Source organism: Suillus subaureus (genome assembly GCF_016647635.1).
Source record: "Suillus subaureus strain MN1 chromosome Unknown BJ212scaffold_2, whole genome shotgun sequence".
NCBI lineage: Eukaryota > Fungi > Basidiomycota > Agaricomycetes > Boletales > Suillaceae > Suillus > Suillus subaureus.
Window position 1 is genome coordinate 2,163,337 of NW_024538558.1, and position 23,930 is coordinate 2,187,266.

Sequence of the window (23,930 nt, forward strand, 5' to 3'; positions counted from 1 at the left end):
ACCGCTCTGTTTGCGGACCGCAAGTCAAAGGGCCACAAGAGGATAGTTCCAAAACCAAAGAAGCTCTTTTTTCGAAGTCTGGTTATGCCAGATCTCATCGAAGCCACCACTAAACCAAAGGGTCCTTGTATAAAATGGCAGCGAAGACGAGGAGAACGTTAGACCTCGAGCAGCCTTTCTTACTGTGCTCTCTCTTATTGCGAGTTACATATGTCTTTAGACAACACAGCTCATCCCATGCCTACTCATCTTCCTTCATGCTCGTCTTGCTCAGATGATGCATCTGCGTCATCGGACAAAGCACACGCCAGTGATTGTGCCTCCCTTGATTCTCGTGACGAGATCCAGAAAGCCCCGAAATATTCGGTGTCCCGACTGCTTTCCGTGCATATTGGGTAATGTTTCACGCTGCTCGAATTGCTGTTAGCTCATTAGGATGCGATCGAACCTCAGGGCCGCGATGACACTTTTTCTTGCTACAACAGATTCTGTGCGTATCCCCCTCTTGAATCCGAGTGCTGGGCATTAAGCAAACATATAGACCATTGTGTCAACATCTCTACCGACAATCGTTAGCGAACTCGGGGCCTCCCAGAGCCAATATACTTGGGTTGGGGTTGCGTACATGCTGACACAAACGGCTGGCCAACCCCTGTACGGAAGACTATCCGATTTGGTAGGGCGAAAGGTGTGTTCTTTTTCAAACTTGAAGTAGGCTGAGTGGATTTACATCTCGTTATATTACTAGAACGTTTTGTATGTCAGCATAATGATTTTCGCCCTCGGGTCCTTGCTGTGCGGGGCTGCAAAGGTTGTTTGACTTTGTATCATTCGGCATTTGATCTTCTAATCTTTATCTCCAGAGTATTATGTCCCTGATAATTTTCCGCGGATTGGCCGGTCTCGGTGGCGGTGGTATTGTCAGTTCCGTTTGGGTTATCACATCAGAAATCGTGGAACCACAAAATAGAGCAAAATGGTCTCAGGCTCTTAGTATCACTTGGAGCTGTTCTGCGGTCGCGGGCCCAATACTCGGAGGATTATTCAGCAGTAAGTGCTACAACAAATCTTAGATCCAAATCTCATTTCACCTCCGCAGCTGGCTTCTCCACGACAATCAGCTGGAGATGGGCTTGTATGTCGTTCGTCCCTTTTCTATGCTCCAATCTGAAATTCTGGGTTACTAGTTTACATGAATTTGCCTGTATGCATTTTCGCATTCTTGCTGCTTTCAGTGTCATTGCGAGATGTTACACTGGGACACGCTAAGCACGCGTCATGGAAAAATTTCACTGAAAAGTTCGATTTTTTCGGACTGTACGACATGGTTTTTGCTTTATTATGCCATCCTCACATCACATTATACAGTCTTCTCTTCATGCTGGGTACCAGCTGTTTGGTTATTGGTTTCAGCACGGCTATGAGTAATGGATGTAAGTCCTATCAATATTCAACGCAAACATTTTACTTACCATCATGCAGGGAAATCGCCATCAACGCTCCTGCTGGTTACTCTTGGCCCTGTGATACTAGCCTGCGGTGGCTTCTATGAAGTGCACACCACGCGCGAGGCATTGTTCCCGCCTGCCATATTCAAAAGTCTCACTGTTGGTAAGAAGCTTGCTTCGCGTGGAAGGCTTTTCGACATCTCAAATGAATCATCTAGTGATCATTCTAACTGTCACATTCCTTCACAACTTCGCATTCACTTCAGGCACATTTTACCTCGCACTCTACTTCCAAGTAAGGTCGTTCCGTGCCTTGTAGGTGGATCTAATTCTGACTTCATGATTCGCATAGGCTGTGAATGGTATGACCCCACTGCAAGCTGGTATTCAGATGCTGCCATATTCACTCGGATCATCATTGGCTTCGATGCCAGCCGCCTGGTTTATTGCATTCTTCCAGAAGCGTAAAAACAACACCAGCGGACAAAACTGGATGATCGTCAGTGGACTACTGATCTCTACCTTAGGTTTCAGTGAGATCAGACATACATGTATTGAGGGTGGTTACTGAGGTTGTGTAACAGGTCTTCTCATAACACTCAAGGATGCCTCCTCGCACTTTGCGCAAATTTGTTTCCCCCTTATCGCCGGTATCGGAATCGGGTTCCTCTTCCACGCCCCTTATCAGGTTTTTGTGAAGGCATTGCATCCTTCAGAGCTCGCTACAGGGACTAGTGCATTCTTCCTGGTAAGATTTACAGGAGCTACCATTGGCCTAGTAAGTCCATCCACCTCGTTTGTGCGTCATTAACTTAAACACCTTCAAGGCGGTTGCTGGGATGGTCTTTGATAGACGATTATCTCACGCTTTACCCATCGGTTACCAAATTCAGGGATCATCTTCCATCAATTGGAGATTACTGAGTCTTATCGAGCCGCTCTCGTTGAGAAATGAGGTCTTGGGTGCTGTGGCTCTGGCCATTCAGGTGGGCTTCTAGGTCATCCAGCTCCACTCATTCTCGACTAATGATATCATAGAGCATCTGGATCGTTTCCGCCCCTCTGCTAGGTCTGGCTATGGTGGTATGTGATCTCCTCTAACTGACGCTATGACTTAATCAATCTGCATAATCAGATCTCGCTGTTTATGAAGTGCTTTTCGGTAGAGACAACGGACCATCATGACGCCATCCAGGAAAAAGCTTTACACCAAGAGTCATGTATTGGCTCACCGCAGCCGCCTAATGAAGTTTAGAGGATCAAAACCCCTATTCTTATTGTACATAGAGATATGCTAGACGAACTTGCACATATGCGTAAGGACACTCGGGGGTCAGTAGCGTACATCTTTAATATCCACATCTAGCGGGTTTACCAGGGGTTTATGCGACATAGTAGATCAGATGTATTTGAACACTTTTATGACATGCAAACATATCATGCTGCAGATAGGCTCATACGTAGTCAAAATCAGGTCTGAGGTGATATCTTCATAACCTTTTAATGCAGAGCCACCGTTTAGCAAAGGGACATGTGGCATGCACACGATTTGCTATTCCCCGATGAGTTGTTCAGGCGAGCTGGCACGAGCAGCACTCGATCTGGAAAAAGAATTCAAACGGGAACATTTTACAGCTTGGAAATGGAATATACAAAAGTTGCAAGAACGTCCGAACTCTCAGTGAGATCTGAACGATTATGTCGGCAACTTCTCTCGTCTACAACAAGATATAGACGAGATATAGTGGTCGTGCGGAAGACATCAGTGTACCTCGTGGCTTACTAAACACATGTCTAACTGCGATACGTTGGCTGCGCGTAAAACCCGCGGCCACAGGGATGCGAGTCCTAATTAACGGACCTCGACAATATTTACGACACATGATATGTTGGGGCGTAATTCATACATCTCAGAACGGAGTTGTGGACTGCCTAACTGTACTCATATGGTCAGAGCTTAATCGATAGGGTGTTGATACGAACGTTGGCTCCCAGAAGAAATGGGCCTTGTTCGCGCAAACAATGCAGGGTCGTCTCTTGATGTGAAAGGGAAAGGGCATCAGTGCGTTTCAGGCCGTTGCCGACACAGTGATACAGTGTTAGTTGATTTGATTTCATGTCGATGCGCTGAGCAATGAAACGCTTCCTCGACAGTATTAACCCGCGGAATGACGGCATGCATAACTTGTTCACTAAAGAAATCAGAGCCTCTTGCTTCAACAAATAAAGCACAACCAACCAACCTTGAAAGTCGATTCACACAAAAGAGCATTAATGCCCACAGCCTCCAGGGTCTTCCTCGGGAAATTGAGCGTGCAGGCAAAAAAACAATGCAAATAATTCAGATACATACATTTTATTCCTCGTCAAGTCCATGATATTTATCGCTATATATGATACTCAGAACCAGGTCGCATACATAATGCAAAACCAAGACGTTAAATTGGTTTATTTGAACATGATACCGTGTTGCCTCCAGGCCGCGATGCAGGATGCGATTATAGGGGTATCGTATGATATACGGTGTTCGTGTGCTCAGCGCCATCATGATGGGCCTGGACCGGCCTTCCCCCCGCGGATTTGTTTGCAGAGGCGATCGAGGGTGGCCCCGCAACTGTTGATAGAAAGTCGATGTGGAAGTGAGTAGCACGCTGGACATTCGAATTGATGTCTTGGATCTGGGTGGGAGCCTTGCCTTGCAGGCTTCAAGTCGAAGCATCATCAAAGTATTATGGTCACTTGATTCGAATTTCGCTAAAGATCAGTAAAGAACAAAAGTTGACATGTCTGATGTCCGGAGCAAGGTAGCAAAGTCGCCTGCTAATAATCAACGTTGTCAACCCGTGATCCAGGTAAGCTGTAACATGGTCAGACTGCCGCCCGCATAACCGTTACACCAAAAGGTGAAATACTGAAAGCTTAGCTTTCAGCATCAGCGACAGTATGTGTACTGATTATGGGAACTCAGGTAAGCCGGCGTGTTTACATAAGCGCTACGTACTTGTTGAATTTGTGGGGTATTGTAAATTTTCATTTTCATAATTAAATAAATGTGCTAGTTATTAATGTCCGAAGGAGTTTGGGGTCCGACCATAGACACGAAACCAAGTCATGTGGCAAATCGCTTGACCAAAAAGGAAATTGTGTGCTACATGATCACGGGTTGATCATATGTCCGGCATTTAATCCTCGAGCTCTACCAGTGCTACTCACTTCCAAATCGACTTTCTATCAACAGTCGCAGGGCCACCCTCGATTACCTCTGCAAAAAATCTGCGGGGGAAAGCCTGATCCAGGACAGTTTTTATGTGCCATTCAGACGTCGTTCACAACACCAGGAGACTCTGAATTTGACTTTCTCTAACATCTAAACACTATGGTCAACCAAAGAATTAGAAATGATCTCAAGGAATGCGCCATTCGACTCTGGGATAATGGATGGGAGCTGGACGATATATGTGAAGTACTTGGTATTAGTGGGAGGCGCTGCGTCCGCTGGTGACGAATATTTGATGAGTTCGATACTGGCATACTGCCACGAGGCCTCCATCTCCACTCACCGGCCGTACTCAAACAACCACACGTGCACTGTTGATCGCTGTTGAAGATATATTTACTGCAAATTCCGATTTCTTTCTTGACGAGGTCTCTACATTACCTGCAGTCGGGCACGATATCACTGTCGGTACTTCCGCGAAGTTCAACCCTATTGCGCAATCTCAAAGAAACTGGTCTCACACGCAATATCAAAAACTTACTTCCGAACCTGATGAGGCCCAAGGAGAGGAATTCAGAGCGAATCTTCGCAACTATTCCATCGGACATGGCTCAGAATTCGTCGTCATTGACGAAACCAGCAAAAACAACCGGTCATACGCACGGCACTATGGATAGGCACCGAGGTGACATCGCGCACAACTCACGTATGTCTTTGTTCGAGGTGATTGGTACTCTTTGTGTGCCGCTATAACCATGCAAGATTAGGTGGTCCAGGGCTCCTCTGATTACAGTAATTCTACGATTTCATCGCCGAAGATGCGATAACTATGTCTCTTTTCTGTGTCTGTTGAGCTGAGTCAGGCACGTGATTTTTTTCTAGCTTCCCCATATGAATCCCTTCCCTGGAGAGCGTTCCATGATAATTACAGGATCCGTCATAACGATGACCTTGTTGACCTTGAGAGTGCCGGTTCGTTTTTGTGACTGTTTCTCCCTTCATAAAATTAACATTGGATAGGTCGTCTGATACTCTACCTGTCTCTGTACTCGCCTGATTTGACACCAATCGAGGAGCCATTCAGTATTTTAAGTGCCTGTAAGCTACAAAAAGACCTACGTTATCTCCGCATCTGATCCATCATGCATCATGGTTGATAGTCAAAGCTTATCTTCGACGTCATGGTCATCAATTGCACCAACCCGAAGATCCGGTTGAGACCCTTTTCGAAGCAAACAAGTCATGTTACAGCAGAGAAGGCATATAGGTGGTTCAAGAATGCGGGGTACATTGTCTTGTGATCAAGAATGTTCGTAATTGTACAAGTTCGAATGTTTCTACACGATAAAACTGTGTACGAATGAATGCTGCTTGAATAAGCCTGCAAGGGAAAAGGGCGCAGGTGCATCGGCCGCCTTGTCTGAGTCGGTACCCAGGAAGTCTAGGACACGTGTTATATCGATTTCCTTTTTTGTCAAGGAGTGGCGGCGATTGCCATTAGTTCCGTGTTATGGTCGTGTGCTCGCAGCCAAGGCTTGTGCCCGTCGAGCACTGAGTCCCCCTTGCGCCTACCGGTACCATTTCTCTCAACCTAGACGGACGGTCAAGCAATCCTAGTACACTATGTGTGAGGCAACTGACATGATTGCAGACAGTGCTGCCGTTTCTCCTCCACTCACTGGTATACGGTCATCCTCGTCTTTGCGCAGTTTAGTGCTCAGTCCTTCGAAATCCGTATCCTTATCTCAACCAAAGGTCACTATTGATGTTGAGTTTGTCGATGGTTTAACAAACGTTAAGGCCAAATTACATGCAAGGTATACTATTTGTCCTTTTTTTTCTGCGCGCTTCTTCATTATTCTTTTGGCAGGGTTTCTTATTCAAATTGCATATTGAGCTTACATTCCATCTTTTCATATAGATCTTACAAGTCGGTCGACTTTGCAAGAGACCTTCTTGCTATTTTGGTGGCTCTGCGGGTCCCTGGTTGGCACAAGACGCAGGTAACCCCCGAGTCACTCTCCATCCGCAAGGTCTCTGGTGCTCTTACCAATACCATCTTTTTTGTCTCTTGCCCTACCATTGCTCTTGTTCCTACACTCTTGTTGCGCATCTATGGCCCATCATCCAGCTCTCTCGTCTCTCGTTCTCACGAGTTGCGCATGCTTCACATTCTCTCATCTCGATGCCATTTTGGTCCTCGTGTATATGGTACATTTACAAACGGTCGTATTGAAGAGTACTTCGAGTCTGTCACGCTAGTTTCATCAGACCTTCGTGACAGGAAGACTAGCCAATGGATAGCTTCGCGTATGGCTGAACTCCATTCTGTGGAGATTAGTGTTGTAGAAGGTCCACTCACCGTCAGTGCTCTTGAAGGGAAGAGTTGGGAGATCGGGGTCAAGAAAAATGTTAAAGCGTGGATGCCAGCTGCACGAAAGGTTTTGGGTCTCCACTGTATATCTGAGGCCACTCGTCAAACACTTAACATCGACCGCTTCTATGAACTTTGGATGCGTTACTTACGCTGGGTCTCTCACGTTGAGAAGGTAGAGGGGGCAAGCCGACGTGTTTTCGCGCACAATGATACGCAGTATGGCAACATACTGAGGTTAACTAGCCCACTTCGTCAGGATGCTCCCGAACACCACCAGGTGAGCAATAGTTATTCTGGGGTACAGAGGACCTTACCAAACTTATGGCATAGATTGTTGTGGTTGATTTTGAATACGCATCGCCTAATCCAGTTGCGTTCGAAATTGCTAATCACTTCCACGAGTGGACAGCTGACTATCATTCATCAACACCGCATTTTCTGGATCCAAACCGGTATCCGACAATGGAAGAACGTCAAAATTTCTATCGGGCGTATCTTGCACACTCGCGTCCCACTGCCACATGCGCTTCCTCGGTTCCAACGTTGCGCTCAGAAGTAGAAGTTTCCCAGTTGGAACGTCAAGTGCGTATTTGGAGTCCTGCCTCACACGGGATGTGGACTGTATGGGGTATCGTACAAGCGCAGGACAGCCTGGAAAGAGGAGAATTGGAACCAGAGTTTGACTACTTAGCTTATGCGACATGTCGTATGGAAGGGTTCATCAGAGAGCTATCTGAACTTGGTGTTCGGTAGGGCTTTAGTTCCTCGTTCGCACCTCTATCCCGACTACCATAGAACCTGCAATTTTTTGTACGTGGCCCATGCACGATACCCTTGTTGAGCGCTAATCAAGTCTCCATTCAAACGCTCAGGTGTTGTAGAAGCCTACCATGTGCTGCGGCGATGTTTACGCACGCTCCTCGAGGTCGTGTTTTGTACAACATCCTCGCACATCCATTCAAGGACCGCTGTAGGCCCTCGGATTATTTATTTTTAAGAGCCCTCTGGAAGTCTGAGAGCCCCTGACATTAATTTGTGTATTCTGGCAATGTAGATTTGATGTAAAGTTTGAGATCCTGTCAACCTTCGAGGGAGCTTTCTATTCACCGTAAAAATGACCTGATTTTGTTGAAGACATTCCATAAGACTTACAACCGGCTTGAAAATACGATGCGAGTGTCACTGGTATTGTTGCGTTGCCGGGTTTACGATATCGCGTCGGTGGAAATCCTGTTCACCAAGGTTTAATCGTTTGCTTTTGGAGATCTTCTGTGTAATTTTAGTTATCATGCTCAATCGCTGATTCTGAACAGGGTCGTCAGACGATATGATGGTGGAACGTTCACTGGGCTCACCTCAGAGCATCTGGGTTATCCACATTTCGACGTTGAAATTTCGTGCATGCCTTTTGAGGGATGGATCGAGGATGCGTGCTGTTGTTTGGCATTTATGTAAAGGTGTAACAGATGAATTGTTGAAAGACAGACCAGTTCACGGCTGTCATTTGACTGAAACGCTAGGTGCGTGTCAACATTCCAGAATAGAATGATATTATGTGTCCTGTGACCCTGTCCTCATGCTGGTGATTTAGTAGGGTGGTCTCTCTCAGATAGATCAATAGGAAGACAACCAGTAATTAGGATCCGGGTAGACGTTATCGAGGGGGTGCAGGTGGCAGCCAAGCTACCACAAAGTGCCAAGAGAATTGACGGTATGCACGACCTAGGCGTCTGACAGGAATTGAAGGTCAGGAATGGATGCGGCTACGACCCACTCAGAAGCACGCAAATAGGGATGAGAGCGTACTGAGGTCGAATGGATCTTCAATATGCGGTGATCCAGAGCACGAAGGAAGTTCACATACTAGATCGTCTTGAATGACAGCGAAATGTGTTGATTTCTCTGCAACACAAACCATCATTAGTGTAGATTGTCCGGGCCTCGAGTATACATTACCCTCGTCAGATTGGGCTGTACCAAAGTAACACTCTTCAAAATCTGGATAGCAAGTAGCTAGAGCTTTAGGCCACTAGCATCGATGCAATGTACTTTTCACATTGCGTGGCTCGGCGTTTGTGACCTGTGAAGAGATGTTGACGCCACACGTCCTTAAGCTTGAAGTCGACTACAATCACCAAGCCAACCCCAGCCTACATATTTACAGAGAGTGCCGTTCAAAGTTGGGCGCACACGCCCACTGCCCACGCCCATGACCCCTTGGCCCATGCACCGGCACCCCTATTACTACTAAATATGGTGACCTTAGATAATTGTCGGACTTTGAACTAAACCTTGTGGCGCGCAGCGCCGAACAGTAGTAATAAGAATTATTTGCTACAGTACTAGTAAAACCTAAACCTTGCCTCAACTTCAGTAGTCCTAAACCTTTTGCTAAACCCTTTTGACCCCTTTCGCGCAGTATATATGTAGGAAGTTGTGTGTTTTTTCCATATATCATCTACCATGTGTTTACTCAAAATACCTGAAATTTTGATTTTGAATTGATCAAAATAATTCAAGTACTTGCAACATGTGCACTAACAAATCACTCTTTGGTTGCAACTGGGGGGATGTTAGGAAAGGTTTAGCAGACAATTCACTGTTCGGCACTGCGATCCGCAAGGTTTAGTCCAAAGTCCGACGATTATCCAAGGTTACCGTTTTTAGTAGGGGTACATGAGCGAGGGGGCGGTGGGCGTGTGCGCCCAACTTTGAACGTTCTACTAGAATTAATTGAAATATCGAGACACCTTTGAGTGTGTACGTTACGTACTACGGTACGATCACGAGAACACCGTGAATCGGTCGAGAGAAGTTAGAAAAATATGACGAGTCTGCTATGTACACGATTCCGATAAGAAGCTACTGACGTTACCGGGTCATCCAAACGAGTATCTTCGTAACGACTTGGCAACTTTGAAGTAATAAGGAAAGTACTGCAGAGTGCTGTAGGGGAAGCTTGGTAGATTTGAATTGACTACAATGTTCTGAGTTGGAAGGTTCAGGTTTTGCAATTGTTGGGTATGCCCTGCCTGATATGCGGCCCGATCGCGACGGGATTAGCTGATGGGCTTATCATCAATGTGTAAATGCCTTCGGGCTTGTCTTTGCCATTTGGTGGACAAGGTGACTTCTAGTTCATGCGCAAGACGACTTCTAGCTCAGCACGTAATTCTTTCAGACGACAAGAGAGTTCACCAATCGACGATTGCGATGCGCTGCAAGAGAAGCCAAAGGCAGATTTGATGAGGAGAGGAGATGGAGAGGGTGTACGTTCGCACGGAGATAGTCATGAAAATATCATCATCAGAAGCGTGACAAGGGGCACATGAAAACAAGACGTAAGATGAAGTATACAAAAGCCTTTTGTACAAAGTAAGGTAGAAGATGAGGAAATGTCTCGTAAACTCCACCATGACTACGAGAGGTAGGGTGAAGACAAACATCACAAAAGAGCGTCCGACCAAGCGGCGAAGTTCTCGAACACGACAGCTGATGCATTACATCCAGTTTTCTCCCAGCCTGGTAATGTCACCTGCCAATGCCCACGGAGAATTAGATTCCCCGGCTCCGGAGGCCTGTGGGTATGAAGGCACACCAGCTAGGTTGCTACTACGAGTAACACTGCCCCAGTTTCCAGCACTCCCAGATCTAACGTGCGCACGTGGAACAGCGTTATTGTTCGATACCCTATCGGCTTGCGAGAGTGCGAAGGACGTTGTGGGGGTTACAGCAGAAGGTGTGGACGGCGAGGAGAAATCGAGATCTACATCCGTTCCATTGAAAGAGTGTCTAGCATTGGGCGTCGTGACGCTCGTCCTGTTAAGACGTTGCTAATAGTGTTCTTGGATCAGGACACGTTTCGCACAGCCGCAACATACTCACCTGACTGTATCCTACAATATCCAGGCGTGCATTATTGTGCCGCCCCAAATCAGGACCTGCTGTCAGAGGAACAACTGGAGACTTCACAGGTGTCTGCTCGGAACTTGAAAGCATCAAGGCATTGCTGGCAAAGGTAGGGTATGCCGACTTGTTCTGCTTCGTAATATTATTGAGAGCAGACGTGTCGACGCGAAGCGAGCCGGTGGGAGGTCGAGAATTAAAGAAATTACCCGAAGGCGGGGATGCATCCACCGGTGTTGCATCACCCTTACGCTGGATGCGCTGAAGAAGAGATATCGATGATTCGTTGGGGTCGCTATTCGAGCGCTCACGATTGCTTGCGGTAGCCGAAGGCGGAGGAACACCTTCGGCTCCCGGTGCGATGCCAGAGACTGGCAGCTCGGTATGGATGAAGCAACAGCGTTTTCCGTATGGACATGCGCCTGACACCCAGAATGTCTATTCACCGTCATCAGAAAAAAAACAAAAAACAAAAAGAAAATCTACCCTGCAGATTTCTGTTTTGTACTGAGATGCGATTATGTCAATACTCAGTATTGCAGGCATCAATGAGTGCTTACCTTGGGGTGACGAGCAACATTCCGAAGTTCATCTTCTCCATGGGCAAACTGGCACTTCGCTCCGTACCGACACGAGCCCTTCTCTTCCCATGACCTGCATAACTCGGTCTTGTACAAGCCGAGCTTGCGGTTGTTAGCACTCGGTCCACCAGTGTTTTGCAGAGGACTCTCAGATCCTGGATTGGAGTGGTCTCCTCCCAGGCCTTGAGCTGGCAACACTCCATACGGACTAGTGAAATGGGTTTGCAGACGGCTAGCCATGGCTGCAACAGCCAGATCCGAGGGGTATGATTCTGGAGTGCCATAAAATTGATTGTAGAGGCCAGGGTGGATGGGAGGATACATTCCATGAGTCGCCTGTGCGAAAACTGCTTGGTTGCTGAGGAGCGCTAATGTAGCAGCATCTCGCAGAGCGGAAGGGTCTGAGGCGGAATGCTGATGAGCACCACGGAAAACGTTGTGTTGTTGCTGTACACGAGTAACGGCTGGGTGATGGCTGTCTCCAGTAGGGAGAACCATGTCATAGAGTTGTTGAGTGTTACCGAGCGACAAGTGAGGAACGTGTGCTGGACCATAAGCAAGTCCTGTTGGGCTTGGGACCAACGGTTGTGGGGGGTAACCTCGCTGAGGCTGGCGATAGGTAGATTGAACCCCGTTCGCCGGCCGACCTTGAAGAAAGTGCTGGGGTGCCGCGGCACTGGGAGCAGAAGGTTGGGGGAAATAGCTACGCTGAGGGCCATAATCCCCCTGCAAGTCCCCATTACCTTGTGCGGAACGGTAGTCAAATTGCTGCTGTCCGCGACCAAATGATGCATTGGTCAGCGATGGGTACTGGGGCTGCTCAGGCGAAAAAGGCTTTTCTCCACTACCGACGCGGTCCCGGTAAGTAGCAGACGACCAAGGGTGAGCAGGCAAGGAATGTACATGCTCCTCTCCTGCTTGCTTTAGGCGACGCAAATCAGCAGTTGATAGTCCACCGCTGAAGGAGTGAGGGCGCTCCTTCCCCTCATTCCCAGTTGCTATCTTCAGCTGGGGCTGCCCACGCATGGTATGACTAGCCGAAGAAATGGCAGATTCGTGGGATTCCAGTGTATCAGTGGACGACACGCGAGAATGGGACGGCGAAATTTGATGATCAGAGGTGTTGGGGGAGGAGTCGAGACTGACGTCAGAAGCCGTTTCCAGCGGACTTGCATCGTTGAATGGAGCTACATTCGCAGCCCCTAGCTTGGACTGAGGAGAAGTCCCCAGTCGACCCTGTATGTCGTCCCCAAGGTCGCCTACAGCGCCGAGCTTCAGCCTAGCAATATCCTGGGCAAGATCCCAGTCGAGCGATGCGTCTGGATCGACAAGCTGGCCCGAACCATTGAGCCGCCATCGTTGAGCGTTGTTTGGGACACGCTCAGACGGATGGCCAGAGGTTTCGGTTTTTGACATGTCTACGAGGTTCGTACGAACAGGCATTGCTAAAGGTTTTTGAATCGAAGCTGGACGGGGGATGTAGGATGAAAGAGATGGTGGTGAATCTTGCGCAGATGGAACGTTCCAAGTCTACGAGAATGCATAAGAAGGCTGTCTAGAGAGAGATGGCGCATGGCTTACCTCGACTGTGAAGTCTGGGTTCAAGTTGTGATGTTCAAGGGGAATTTGGGACCAACCAGGTGCACCCGTTGATTGTGCTCGAGCTGAAATGGGTTTTCTTGAGCCTGATTCGCGTGCAAAGTACAAATTGTGTGTGGGTGCAGTAGTAGCGGTGACCACCTTTTGCATTTAAATCTGATTTAAATAATGGGAATTGTCAGCGAAGCAAGAACACGCTGCAAAGAAATTGACTCACCAGTTAATTAACAAGCTGATGAGCGACCGATGATTGCTGGATAAAAATTTGTCGTGCGTTGCGGTATGAGAGAATAATCAAAGATGCGATGGTGTATAGGATATAGGTGATGCGATGTTGAGAGCACGATTTGCTAAGTGAGTTGATAGATAGAGACCGCCGTCGACGTTTTGCTGGATAGAATGCAAGAAGACAAGCAGTAAAGATCTAAAGAGAAAGCACAAGATAGGTATAAAAAGTGAGATGAACTAAAACGAGGCGTGAGGAGGTCGTGAGGACCAGGGTCGCGTGTTGAAGATCAGGACCCAGGTCAAGAGTTTGAAGAGGCAAAGTGGGTGGAGGTCGAGGGTTTTAGATCTTCTTGGAGGTTATGGTAATGAAATGAGGCAAAGGGGAGGAGCCCTGACTGACCTTGCGAAGGGGTTTTGATCGCAACGTGCCCTTCTTGCGGCGGCGATTGCCAATAATTATAATGAGCCCTGTGCAATGAGGTTTGGAGATGACTAGGCGCTCCCTCGTCTCAAAAATAAGAACTATTAGATACTGTTGAAGTAAACTTTCAATTAGTAGCGGTAAGTCTTCGTAGAGAATAGAAAAAATAAGAACCTGGATCGTGGATGGTCGTGGTCAAAACAAAAAAGATGGAACCGAACACCTAGACCAAGGGCCTAGCCTATAATTCACTTCGCTCGCACTGGTTTACATTGTTGATGTCGTAACTATCGGCCCAAATATGACAACGCCGTACTGCAGCTACACCAAGCCCTTCAACAATCCCATCCACTGTGCTCCTCGCTGCTCCTCATAAGGCGCCAAATCATTCCTCAACTATAGGCTCGTGTTACCTTGAGGCCGTGTCTTTGCATGCTACTTTCGTTGACTCCAATTTCAAATTTAATTTGGATACACGTGCATCGCAATTGATGACCCGAAAATCAATAGCGTCAAGCTGCAGATCGTTTGCTACGACGACAAGACTCTATTGAAGCAAACACATTACTCAGAACACCTTCTAGAAATCAAACATTCGTAAAATACTATCAAGGGCACTAACCCCAAAGTAACACACTATATCCAACACGTGTTGATCCTGTCCCACGACCGTGCCATGATGCTATGTAGCCGCAGCACCTCCATGGTTTGCCGCTCTGTGAAATAATCCCAAGTACCGCCTTTAGCACCCACCGAATAGTCGTACGAAGCAAGCAAGCACCGTCCGCGATCGCCACGCTTCTCGTCTTTGCGCCCATCCACAGTATCACCACTATCCATCGGTGTTCTTATCGTCTTTGAATTGGGCTCAAACTTCCATTTCTTGTGTCGGCGTCCGAGTCAGTTAGCTTGACCATGCCACTTCACGTGAGTTGATATGGTGCTATTTGTGTTCCATTAAATCCACTTTAATCGCTCTAATATATGGCACTTGCAACCACCGTTCCGACGCCAAGTTATCGAACAAAATCCGGGGGACTTGAGTCAGAAAGTAAGACTTGGATATCGCTGTTTGATTGGATTTCGGAAGTTTTAGCACCAAAAAGGCAGGCGTAGTGTTCATTGCTCGTAGTACTAGGGGCTAACCTAAGACCCGACCATCGAATGTGCATAAATCTACCCCACAGTTCAGATAACTTTTTGCGTATTAGCTCCAAACTCTGGGGTACAAGTCACAAGAACTTACAACGATGCATCAGACGCACTTCCTACCGTGCCTCGGAACCTCGCTGATGGCGCTATAATCCGGCTAGATAATCACCGTGACGCCTCAGAAGACGTGCGCACGAAGCGCACAGTATATGTCAGCTCGAACCATTATCATTATCAATTTATCTCTTCAAATCAGTTTTCATCGATGCATGACTTGACTCGGGGATAACTTCATCGCGATATGAACATAATGCCGCTAATATCTAGAAGTTACGGGAAGCGCGCTTTCTACTGCTCCTTCCTATGACCGCATGATTTACGCGTCGCGTATGCTACAATTCTAAGTTTGAAGTCCCAGGTCAAAGTTTTACGGGCTGTGGAATATGCAAACGTGATAATGTCATATGAACCAAACTCTGAACAAAGCACGAGGATCTGGCAAGAATTAGACCTTTCTGACGGCTTGAATGATTATAGTAGGCTCGGTCATTGATTGTATCGTCAGCCGACTTGGCATATATTTCAAGGTACCAATTCAAATGACCGGAACACGTGTAACACACACGCTGATGGGCTGTCTCCAGTTACATATACCAGCCATCATGTGGTTCCGAGCCGATGAATTGCGAGCCAACAAGCCTTAGAACTTTTTCTTCTTTCGATGCTAGCATCTAATAGTACACAAAGCCTTGTTCTTGTTCGGCTGGAGCATCCAGGCTGAAGTAGAGGTCCCACTGCCGATACTGAACACGCCGAACCGTCGCAGGCATAGGCGGAATTAATCATCGATAACATAAATATTCTTTGAAGAAGACCCGATACTTAAAATCGAACATCAAGCATGTGCCCTAATTTATACATAGTCGATACGGCGATGTAATACGAACGTCCTGCTGATGCTCAGTCCTGACGGAGGCGCGGATCGATGCCAATCTATGAGGCATTATCTAGGCGTCTGTAGATATAGCCGTTGATCAGCCAAAGCCCCCCAATAACAGACGCAATTAACCCACAATATGAAGTACCAACAAGCATCGTAGAGAGGCTCTGTAATTGATCTTCGTCAAAGGCTAGTTGATCCTTGTGCCAGGTATCCTGTAAAATCGATGGTAAGGCGCAACAAAGATTGTCGTTGATCACGGAAGCAATTTACCTGGTGAGTCTAGATAGAAACAATGTTCGTGAGGTCAGATCAGTGTACAATTGGAAAGGGTCTTACTTTCTTGAACTCAGAAGCACAGTGACGAATCGTCGTCGAGATCGGCGGCGGATCTGTTGCGTGTCTCGCCAGGACTGTATTGACGAAGATGATCGAAAATAGTAAGAGAGTTATAGCGAGCGGACATGAGTTTCAGACAAACAAGTTCACAACATCCACTGACCTTCTGTGAGGGACGGCATCCAGGGCTCGACAGAGTACGGGAAACTCTCAACAAGGGCACATAGGCCAAGGATAGCGGAATGTAACTTCCTAAGTGACTCTCCATAGTCATGGTGTGTACGCGAGGGGAGCTTTACGCTGCGCGCCAATGATACGAAGCGGTTCTGAATTAAACGGAGCTTAATCAGTGGATATTTACGGAGGCTATATCGCACACCTTCAATGGAATTATGTTCTGCCGCTGCGAGCATCTTACAACTCCAGACAGGGTCTTGGACGACATTTCTCGAACTTCGACGTTCTCATCTGATAAACAATCAAGTAATACATCCATGATTTTGAGTACACCGTCAGATGAAATCGTTAAGAGGTTCCGATAGAAGAAAACGACCAGGGCAGGCAATGCATGCAACCGAATTCGCCATGACTAGAAAATTTCCAGATAAATACTTTATTAATTTAGGTAAAACGAATATACCTCAGATGACTGAATGGCCGAAACCAGGTTCTCCAAGACGACGTGCGTAAGCGAAGGCGGCAGATGAACCGAGGAAAACACGCGAAGCACAGCGCTGCTGTACTTTTGAAGTTCCGGATTATCGCTTAATTCTGACATGCTCAAGAGTTCAGGTCTAAAGATATTTTAGCGGAACGATGCAGTAAGATGAACAGGTCACACACAGCAGGGCCATGGCATGAGGACGAACGAGGCAAGCTTCGGGGCTATAAAGAGACACCCATAGCCAGAGCAACACTGTCGGGTCTCAGTTAGAACTTCAGATGAGAAGAAATTGCGAAGCCTACTGGTCAAGCCGACTTTGTCATACTGAAGATGAACGTAAGAAAGAGAATTCCGGTAAATGTGTCAATACCCACCCGGGACTGTGAAACTCTAGGTGGAGGGAACCGTTCGTCCTTCCATTTGGGCAGATTATCGATGATCGATTGTACATGATAAGAGAAAAACCCTTGTCTGAGAAGGAATGGAAACTAAGTGCCATATCAGAAGAATCACCGGAGGGGAAATACCTGATTCGGAGTGGATCTGGACTCTCTGCGCATGCCACGAGGAGGGCATCCACAGAGGGATATGCTGGTCTCCATTGATACTTGGCTATCAGGCACAGGGCATTGGCTATCGAAGTCCTTATCTGTATCAAAAGATATGAGACACGGATGCGGCATCCCCGTATCAAGCAAATACCTCTGCATAGTTGGAGTCCGCGTTGTCAAAGAAAATCGATGCATATTTCTCAGATACGCCATTGAACCGGACACCAACGGAATCAATAAACACAACAATGATGTTAAGAGCCTTTGTCACTGCAAGACGATGAGCATTACAGGGCAAATGACAAGAAAAAAACTTGCTGGAAAACGCAGAGTCACCCTGGAAGTCAAGATGGAGGGATAATATCCAATCGACCAAAGGCTGGAAGCGACGCGGGTCGAGGTTCAGTAGGGTATGCTTTTTCGGCAGCCAATGAGTGATGTTTTTCGATACAACTGCGGAACGATATACCTCTAGGAACGAAGTCCAATATGAAACAGTATCTGGTTTCGCCTGTGTGAGAATCACGTCAAAGCGCGGGGTGAGCCAAGACCAAAGTTCCTCTCGTGTTTGCCTGGGCCAGTGTTTGGACCCTGTGATGAAGTATATCAGATGTGAATACAACAGTACAGAATAGGAAAAATACCGCGCAACAGCCCAGTCAATATCTCAGCTGCAGCCGCCTGCTTGAACTTATCCGCATCGCTCATCAATGGCTCGACAATTGGAAGAATTAGATGCAAATGTTCGCCGTTGAACAGCTTCGCTGCAGCAGGGTCAGCAACGAGTTCGTGGATGGAACAGTGAAACGATGAGGACCTAGAGTAATCATAAAAATCACGTTCTCTGCATGAAGATGCGGTGAACCGGATGCCTTGCTGGACTCTTGGCTCCACAATGTTGCGAGCTGAGTAAAATATCCTTCTCCAATAAAGCTGTGCATAGCTTGCAAGCACTGTCTTGACGCTGAATCCCATAATACTGAGTTACTCAGATTCACAGGATAGCATTTGATGGTCTTTGTCCAAGCCAAAAAACCAGTGTCTAGCAGGTCAACGTAAAAGCCGCTAATAGAGCGCATGAACAACAAATTCTGCACGACAAATTACTCGACTTACTCGACTTCATTAACAGGTTGGTATAGTTGCGCAAGGAAAGCAGGCGGGTTGTCGATAGAAATAGTCCTCGCAAAGGGACTCTGCCATTTGCAGAGCCAGAGCTCATCATCAGTTTTAGCGTACGCTCGTATCTTCATGAGAACGGCGGTCTTCACGATTGCCCTGTAAAGAAACAATAATTAAATGAATCGGTGTGGTGCATGTTTGACTGAAAAGCACGCACTGCTCAGCACTAGCCCTTATTCCTGGTTGTGGGCTAAGTGTTTGTTCCATGAAGAAGCGAACCAACTCCGGAGGAGCCACTGCGTCGCGTCTGAGGAAGCCTATCAAAAACTTCATGGCCATGTGTACATATCTCCACTAAAAAGCTTTGCTTAGATTTGTTGTATGACAATGATAAATAACGTACATGTGTAGTAGGCCGAGAGGCAATCTCGAGAATAGAGCGGACCTATCATAAAGTATCAATATCAACATACGCATCGACGGCGTGTTACGCACAGTCTTGTCGGTTTCTTCCAAGCATCGCTGTACACGCTTAGCAGCACATTCCACTGCTGCCTTGGTTAATTGACTATCAATGACAGCAGGCGAGAACTCTTCTTCAAGAGTGCGAATAGAGGCTTCAACCCCAGGAGTAGGGGCTGTGTATGCAGAAGTCCTTATGACTTCTTCACTGAGGTGTATCAAACATTCCGTGGAGAAAGTGGTGACAAGCTTCTGTATCGATGGCTATTGTGAAATTAGACGAGTTTCAGAGCAACAGATTGCAACTTGCACTCACTTTCTCTTCGTGTTGGCATTCTAGCAAAGCAACCAGGTATTGCCGTCGCAGCGGTGGCTCTGCGCAGGATTAGAATCAATTATACTTACTACTACTGAGACATACCGGACATGGTCAGCGCGGCTTTTGCGGATCTCAAATCAGATCATGCTGAAAGACGTAGTAAAACCACATACCAGTGCCTTTGTTACCAAGGACGTACAAAGCGCCCTTGATCCTATCAGGATCATTGCCTTTCGATAGCGCGTTGAAAATAGATGGCAAGATATATCTTGTCGCGCGGACATAGGACTGAACCGAGGTCACCATGAGGTCAAACCAGAATATATGTGTACTCACACCACATGCGCTGTGCAGCACATTCTGAGCGAGGCTGAAAAATTGGTTACGACAAAGAACGAATCATGTTATCAAGGCATTCACCGTCGCACTCGCGTGTATGGTGACAAACAGAGCTCCGCAAGGTCTTCCTTCAGTAATGTGTCGTCCAGGGACGATCTTCGACGATACAAAGCGTGGATGTAGAGCCGGCCACAATGATAGACTTGTGCTCTTTTCACCCATGCAATTCGTGAGTTCTCTTTTTGCCTTGCCGACACTCGGTTTACCCTGGTTTACGTCAGACGAGGAAAAAACTTCGCGTTTGGACAACTCACTCTCTCGACTGTGCAAAATTCTTTTGCAATGTAATGAAGTCTCCCCGACTCATCCCGTAATCCAAAAAGTAAGTGTCGATGGCCTTCACGACGGCGACGACAGCATCCAAATGATCTTCACCTCCTTGGATTTGGCGCAAGGCGATCGCGGCCAAGTGCGTGACATTGCCAAAACGGATGCGATGCTGCAAGGCTTGTTGGTAACGAGGATCATTGGGATCAGTGAGAATAAATCCAGCATTGACATCAAGATGATCAACAAGAAGTCCTTCCAGTTGTGTTTCTGGATCGAGGCATGGATGTACTATATCTTTCGGTCCTTCCTTCAGGAATGACGGTAGGCCGCTCCAGACGGACCTCGCGAACAAGAGGTACCTGTAAAAAGTTAATGGAGTGCCGTCTTCGTTGTGTTGCAACTTGCCTGCAGAAGTCATTCCTCACGACTTCATCCCAATGCTGAGTAGACTGCGCCAAGGTCTCTATCTTATCGAGCGCAGGAGCTGCTACGCGATCCAAAATGTCCAGAATGAATTGTACTTCCTCGGTGCTTGGAACTTGACATCCCATGGTCAGCAGTTGCGTCAGGCGTGTTGATATTATGCTCACCGTGCCACTCCACCTTCACATCCTTCGCTTCGTACAGTCGACCCCATTGAGTGTTATGCGACTCGCCAAACTCTGAACAACAATCAGCAGCATAAGGGGAGCGATATCGACGTGACCGACCGGGCTGATTCCATACGTCTTCATTCACGAAGCGATTGTCAGATGGGTAGACACCAGACAAAGCATGCATCACTCTGGTGACAATCGCGGCAGTGCCTGTGTACCCACGCTCATTCTTCGTCTTATTCAACAGTAACGATAAGAGGTTAATGATGTCTTCCTTGTGGTTAAGGAGCTAGAATTGATAACGCATTCGGGAACTCAAAACTGCCACGAAATGTGATCGCACTCACAGCATGTGCGCCGTACGCAAGACACCCGCGCAATATTGACATGTCTGTTAAGACAATCGTTTAGATGCCCGACAAAGAACAAGCTAAGCCACTCACTCCAGTGCAGCGTTGTGTCAGATGGAACAAGATCGTGTGTTGATGTTGTCCTAACGCTCGAAGCTCCATATTTGAGTTCTTCTTGTATGCGTGAGATACACGACGGCAAAAACTTATCCAACGTCTTTTGAGGTTGTGCGCGTGCCAGGCATGCTACGAGCTGCCCGAACGCTCGGATGGCATTAGACTTCGCATTTGTCACAGCGTATTCGAAAACGAGATTCAACACGAGATCGAATAGTTGGTCTGAGAGGTGCAAGGTGACCACGTCAAGCATGCTCTTGATCGATTTCAGAACGGTCTCTTCCGATTTTCCGCCGGTAGTCTTCTTCTTCCCACCTTCCTCAGGGAGATTCTCGTATAAAGCTAGAACTCTGCGAAAGAGGGACGTCACCCAATCTACTGAGGGATGAGTAGTTTTCTTTCACTGAAAGGAAATGATCACACCTGCGAAGCCTGCCGTGCTCTCCCGGACAAGAGTCCTCTCTTCTTGCCTACCCAGTGAAACAAATGGGCTCATTTCGACACCCTCAGGAATGTGGGTGTCCTCGGTATCAAGCTCCATGAGTTCTTCTCCTGGCGCATCCCCAGACAAAGCAAAACCAGAGTGGTGCATAGAGAGATCTCCAACTTTCACATGCTGCATGGCGCTGACGATGAATAAAGTAGCACAAATGGTCTTATTGGGGTCGTTCTAAACATTGGGTGATGAGTAACAAGCGCACGCTATGAGGGTGTAGAGTATCTTACCAGATCAATACCAGGAAGGCAAAGTTCGAGAAGAGGAAGTAGGTGCTTTTGTCCCGGCCTCCATATCATCTCTGAGACAAGCGGAAGTGAAATGCCTGACAGCATCTTCAACACTGCAGTGGTGCGGTGAGTCTCATTGACCACTTCCAGACCACCGTAGGCACGCTCGAGGAGCTCAGGCATGATGAGCGTTGGCTCAAGCAATGCCATAGTGCGCAGTGCACTCTGTGCCATGCTAATACAAAAGGAATCCTTGGAAAACATGGCAAGGAACGCAGGCGTGCGTAAAACATCGACGAACGCTCGGCGAAGAGAAGGAGTGAGACGATGTGCCTAAATCGTGCACGTGAGTTTACTGCAACGAGCTCCGGTGTCATACGCACCACGGGAGTTTTGCACGAAGGCTGCTGTTCTTCAAGCCACCTGTCGGCAAACTCGACAGTAAGACGTTGCAGCAAATTCGTGAGCTAGAGGGAACATCAGCAGAAGTCCACCTATTTCAGCACAAAACGCACCGTGAACGTCCAGTGACCAGAGTTTGATGGATGAAAGAAAGATTCTGTACTTGTAATCAGTTTGTCTAACGAGTCAAGCGCCTTCGAACCAGCCAAGTATCCCATCGGCTGGCTATTGGGAGACCCAGGAGTAGATGCGGAATCTCCGCGTATCGGACCATCGAGGGCCATTGAGTATACAAATAGTTTAGCCATGCAACCTGCAGAAATTAGGATTGCTCATGTGGCACAGGAGATTTGAAGACACTGACTGATCCTACTGATTGTTTTCTTGACTTTGGAACCTTGGCGTGCTGCGGAAGCATCTGCCTGAACAGCTGTAGCAGCGACATTCTGCTAGAATTTAGCTGGATATCGCTGTGCGAAAAGAGACAAAGAGATGACTCACGCTCGAATTGCCCACAGGGACATCTATTGTAACAGGAAGTCAGCGGATCTTGACCAAGTGTACCAAAAAAACTTACACAGCGACTCGATTCCTTTACTAACAAGCATCAACCATTCTTCTTGTGTCCAGATACCGACATCTTTCCATGCAGCACCTCCTTCCTCTCCCGCAGGTCCTTCCTGACCAGCAACATGTTCCTCCGCGAGGATTCCAGCGAATTCGAGAAACCTATCATCCATGATGTGCGAATTGAAAGCTTCCCAAATCCTGAATATCACAGGAAGGTAGATATGTGTGTGGGTTGGCGGAAAGAACGATGTGAGAACGGGTATCATCGTCAATGTAGTCTGAGTAGTATTAACGTGAGGGATCCATAAATCCCAAGAGATCTAGGACTTACATCAGGCGTGAGGATAGGTAGGAACGTCTCGAGCATATCGGGAATATCAGTCGCAGGGAAGTAGCGCTTACAGCTCTCCGCGACATACAGCAATATATTATTTAAGTTACGATTTCCCCTGTGGACATTACATTAAACACTGGCATATGAACATAGTTGTGGTACACTTACTGAAATTCTGCAAGGCGGCTCTTGGGGAACAGCTCTTTGTACAATACATCCCATAGGGGTTTCCAAGGGAGTTGAAGGTCAGTGGCCTCAAGTTTGCGCTTAACTGTCTTGGATCCTAAAAGGCGGTACAACATATCTGCCCAGCTACGGATGACCCGCACTTCTATGCCAGGCAGAAGGCATAATTCGTAATAAAAGCGGACCAATGTGGCGCGGGTGGAGGTCGTCATGGGATAACGCATCTGCAGCCAGCTGGAAGCGGGGGTGAGTAATTTGGGATTGTATAGAACAATAACATACCATTGCAGGATTGCATCCCAGGTGGTGAGGACCAACCAATTCTTGGATTTAGCGCAGACTATCAACTTGCCGACTATGTACTCAAGCTTGGCTTGCATGACATCAATAGACTCGCACTCGTAAGGGAGAGAATCAAGATATGTTTGGAGAGTAGCTTTTTGTTTCTCATATGCAGAGCGATCAGAGACGAGTTCGGCGGCAATGTCATCGGAGGGTGACTCGAGGACATCCACGGGCGTATCTCCTTCATCCATGACAACGGAAATACCACCTGAAGAAAACTCTTCTGCAAACTCGGCAATGAGACTATTGATATCAAGTGACATGAAGGGAGACGCTGATTATGATAGAAAGCAGTTATGGGAGAATTCA

The 23,930-nt window shown here is 47.3% G+C and overlaps 4 protein-coding genes across 4 annotated transcripts; 2 read left to right on the forward strand and 2 right to left on the reverse strand.

Moving 5' to 3' along the window:
- Positions 1–436: 436 nt before the first annotated feature.
- On the forward strand, positions 437–2,446 carry BJ212DRAFT_1260107 (major facilitator superfamily domain-containing protein; the record flags this gene model as incomplete). Its single annotated transcript, XM_041330088.1, has 12 exons — positions 437–490; positions 542–688; positions 749–811; positions 864–1,050; positions 1,100–1,135; positions 1,188–1,317; positions 1,369–1,433; positions 1,483–1,611; positions 1,667–1,743; positions 1,801–1,981; positions 2,033–2,226; positions 2,276–2,446. The coding sequence occupies 12 exons, from the start codon at positions 437–439 to the stop codon at positions 2,444–2,446; spliced, it is 1,434 nt and encodes a 477-aa protein (XP_041199491.1).
- A 3,693-nt stretch (positions 2,447–6,139) lies between these two features.
- On the forward strand, positions 6,140–8,085 carry BJ212DRAFT_1318889 (choline kinase cytoplasm). The gene is made up of 4 exons (XM_041334339.1): positions 6,140–6,482; positions 6,587–7,319; positions 7,373–7,852; positions 7,915–8,085. The coding sequence occupies exons 1-3, from the start codon at positions 6,289–6,291 to the stop codon at positions 7,793–7,795; spliced, it is 1,350 nt and encodes a 449-aa protein (XP_041199492.1). The 5' UTR covers positions 6,140–6,288; the 3' UTR covers positions 7,796–7,852; positions 7,915–8,085.
- Positions 8,086–10,542: 2,457 nt separating this feature from the next.
- On the reverse strand, positions 10,543–13,278 carry BJ212DRAFT_1475570 (uncharacterized protein; the record flags this gene model as incomplete). Its single annotated transcript, XM_041339247.1, has 5 exons — positions 10,543–10,875; positions 10,928–11,386; positions 11,435–11,455; positions 11,509–13,059; positions 13,111–13,278. The coding sequence occupies 5 exons, from the start codon at positions 13,276–13,278 to the stop codon at positions 10,543–10,545; spliced, it is 2,532 nt and encodes an 843-aa protein (XP_041199493.1).
- A 2,644-nt stretch (positions 13,279–15,922) lies between these two features.
- On the reverse strand, positions 15,923–23,884 carry BJ212DRAFT_1475571 (uncharacterized protein; the record flags this gene model as incomplete). Its single annotated transcript, XM_041339248.1, has 40 exons — positions 15,923–16,084; positions 16,143–16,151; positions 16,209–16,282; positions 16,372–16,534; positions 16,588–16,797; positions 16,849–17,002; positions 17,052–17,124; positions 17,175–17,196; positions 17,247–17,343; positions 17,400–17,521; positions 17,575–17,693; positions 17,760–17,838; positions 17,893–18,014; positions 18,068–18,187; positions 18,241–18,488; positions 18,540–18,701; positions 18,763–18,899; positions 18,949–18,990; positions 19,041–19,271; positions 19,324–19,382; positions 19,429–19,446; positions 19,500–19,614; positions 19,663–19,696; positions 19,747–19,932; positions 19,980–20,302; positions 20,355–20,533; positions 20,586–20,657; positions 20,706–20,880; positions 20,939–20,982; positions 21,035–21,433; positions 21,482–21,728; positions 21,785–22,117; positions 22,168–22,251; positions 22,300–22,499; positions 22,551–22,632; positions 22,688–22,710; positions 22,764–23,034; positions 23,088–23,205; positions 23,259–23,510; positions 23,559–23,884. 40 exons carry the CDS (start codon positions 23,882–23,884, stop codon positions 15,923–15,925), a joined length of 5,886 nt encoding a protein of 1,961 aa, XP_041199494.1.
- Between the last annotated feature and the right edge of the window lie 46 nt (positions 23,885–23,930).

Bases quoted from the DNA above. Each gene is read 5' to 3' on its own strand.
- BJ212DRAFT_1318889 (XM_041334339.1), top strand. From the start codon at position 6,289: ATGTGTGAGGCAACTGACATGATTGCAGACAGTGCTGCCGTTTCTCCT. The intron at 6,483-6,586 runs GTATACTATTTG...CTTTTCATATAG, and splicing joins AAGGCCAAATTACATGCAAG to ATCTTACAAGTCGGTCGACT. The intron at 7,320-7,372 runs GTGAGCAATAGT...CTTATGGCATAG, and splicing joins ATGCTCCCGAACACCACCAG to ATTGTTGTGGTTGATTTTGA.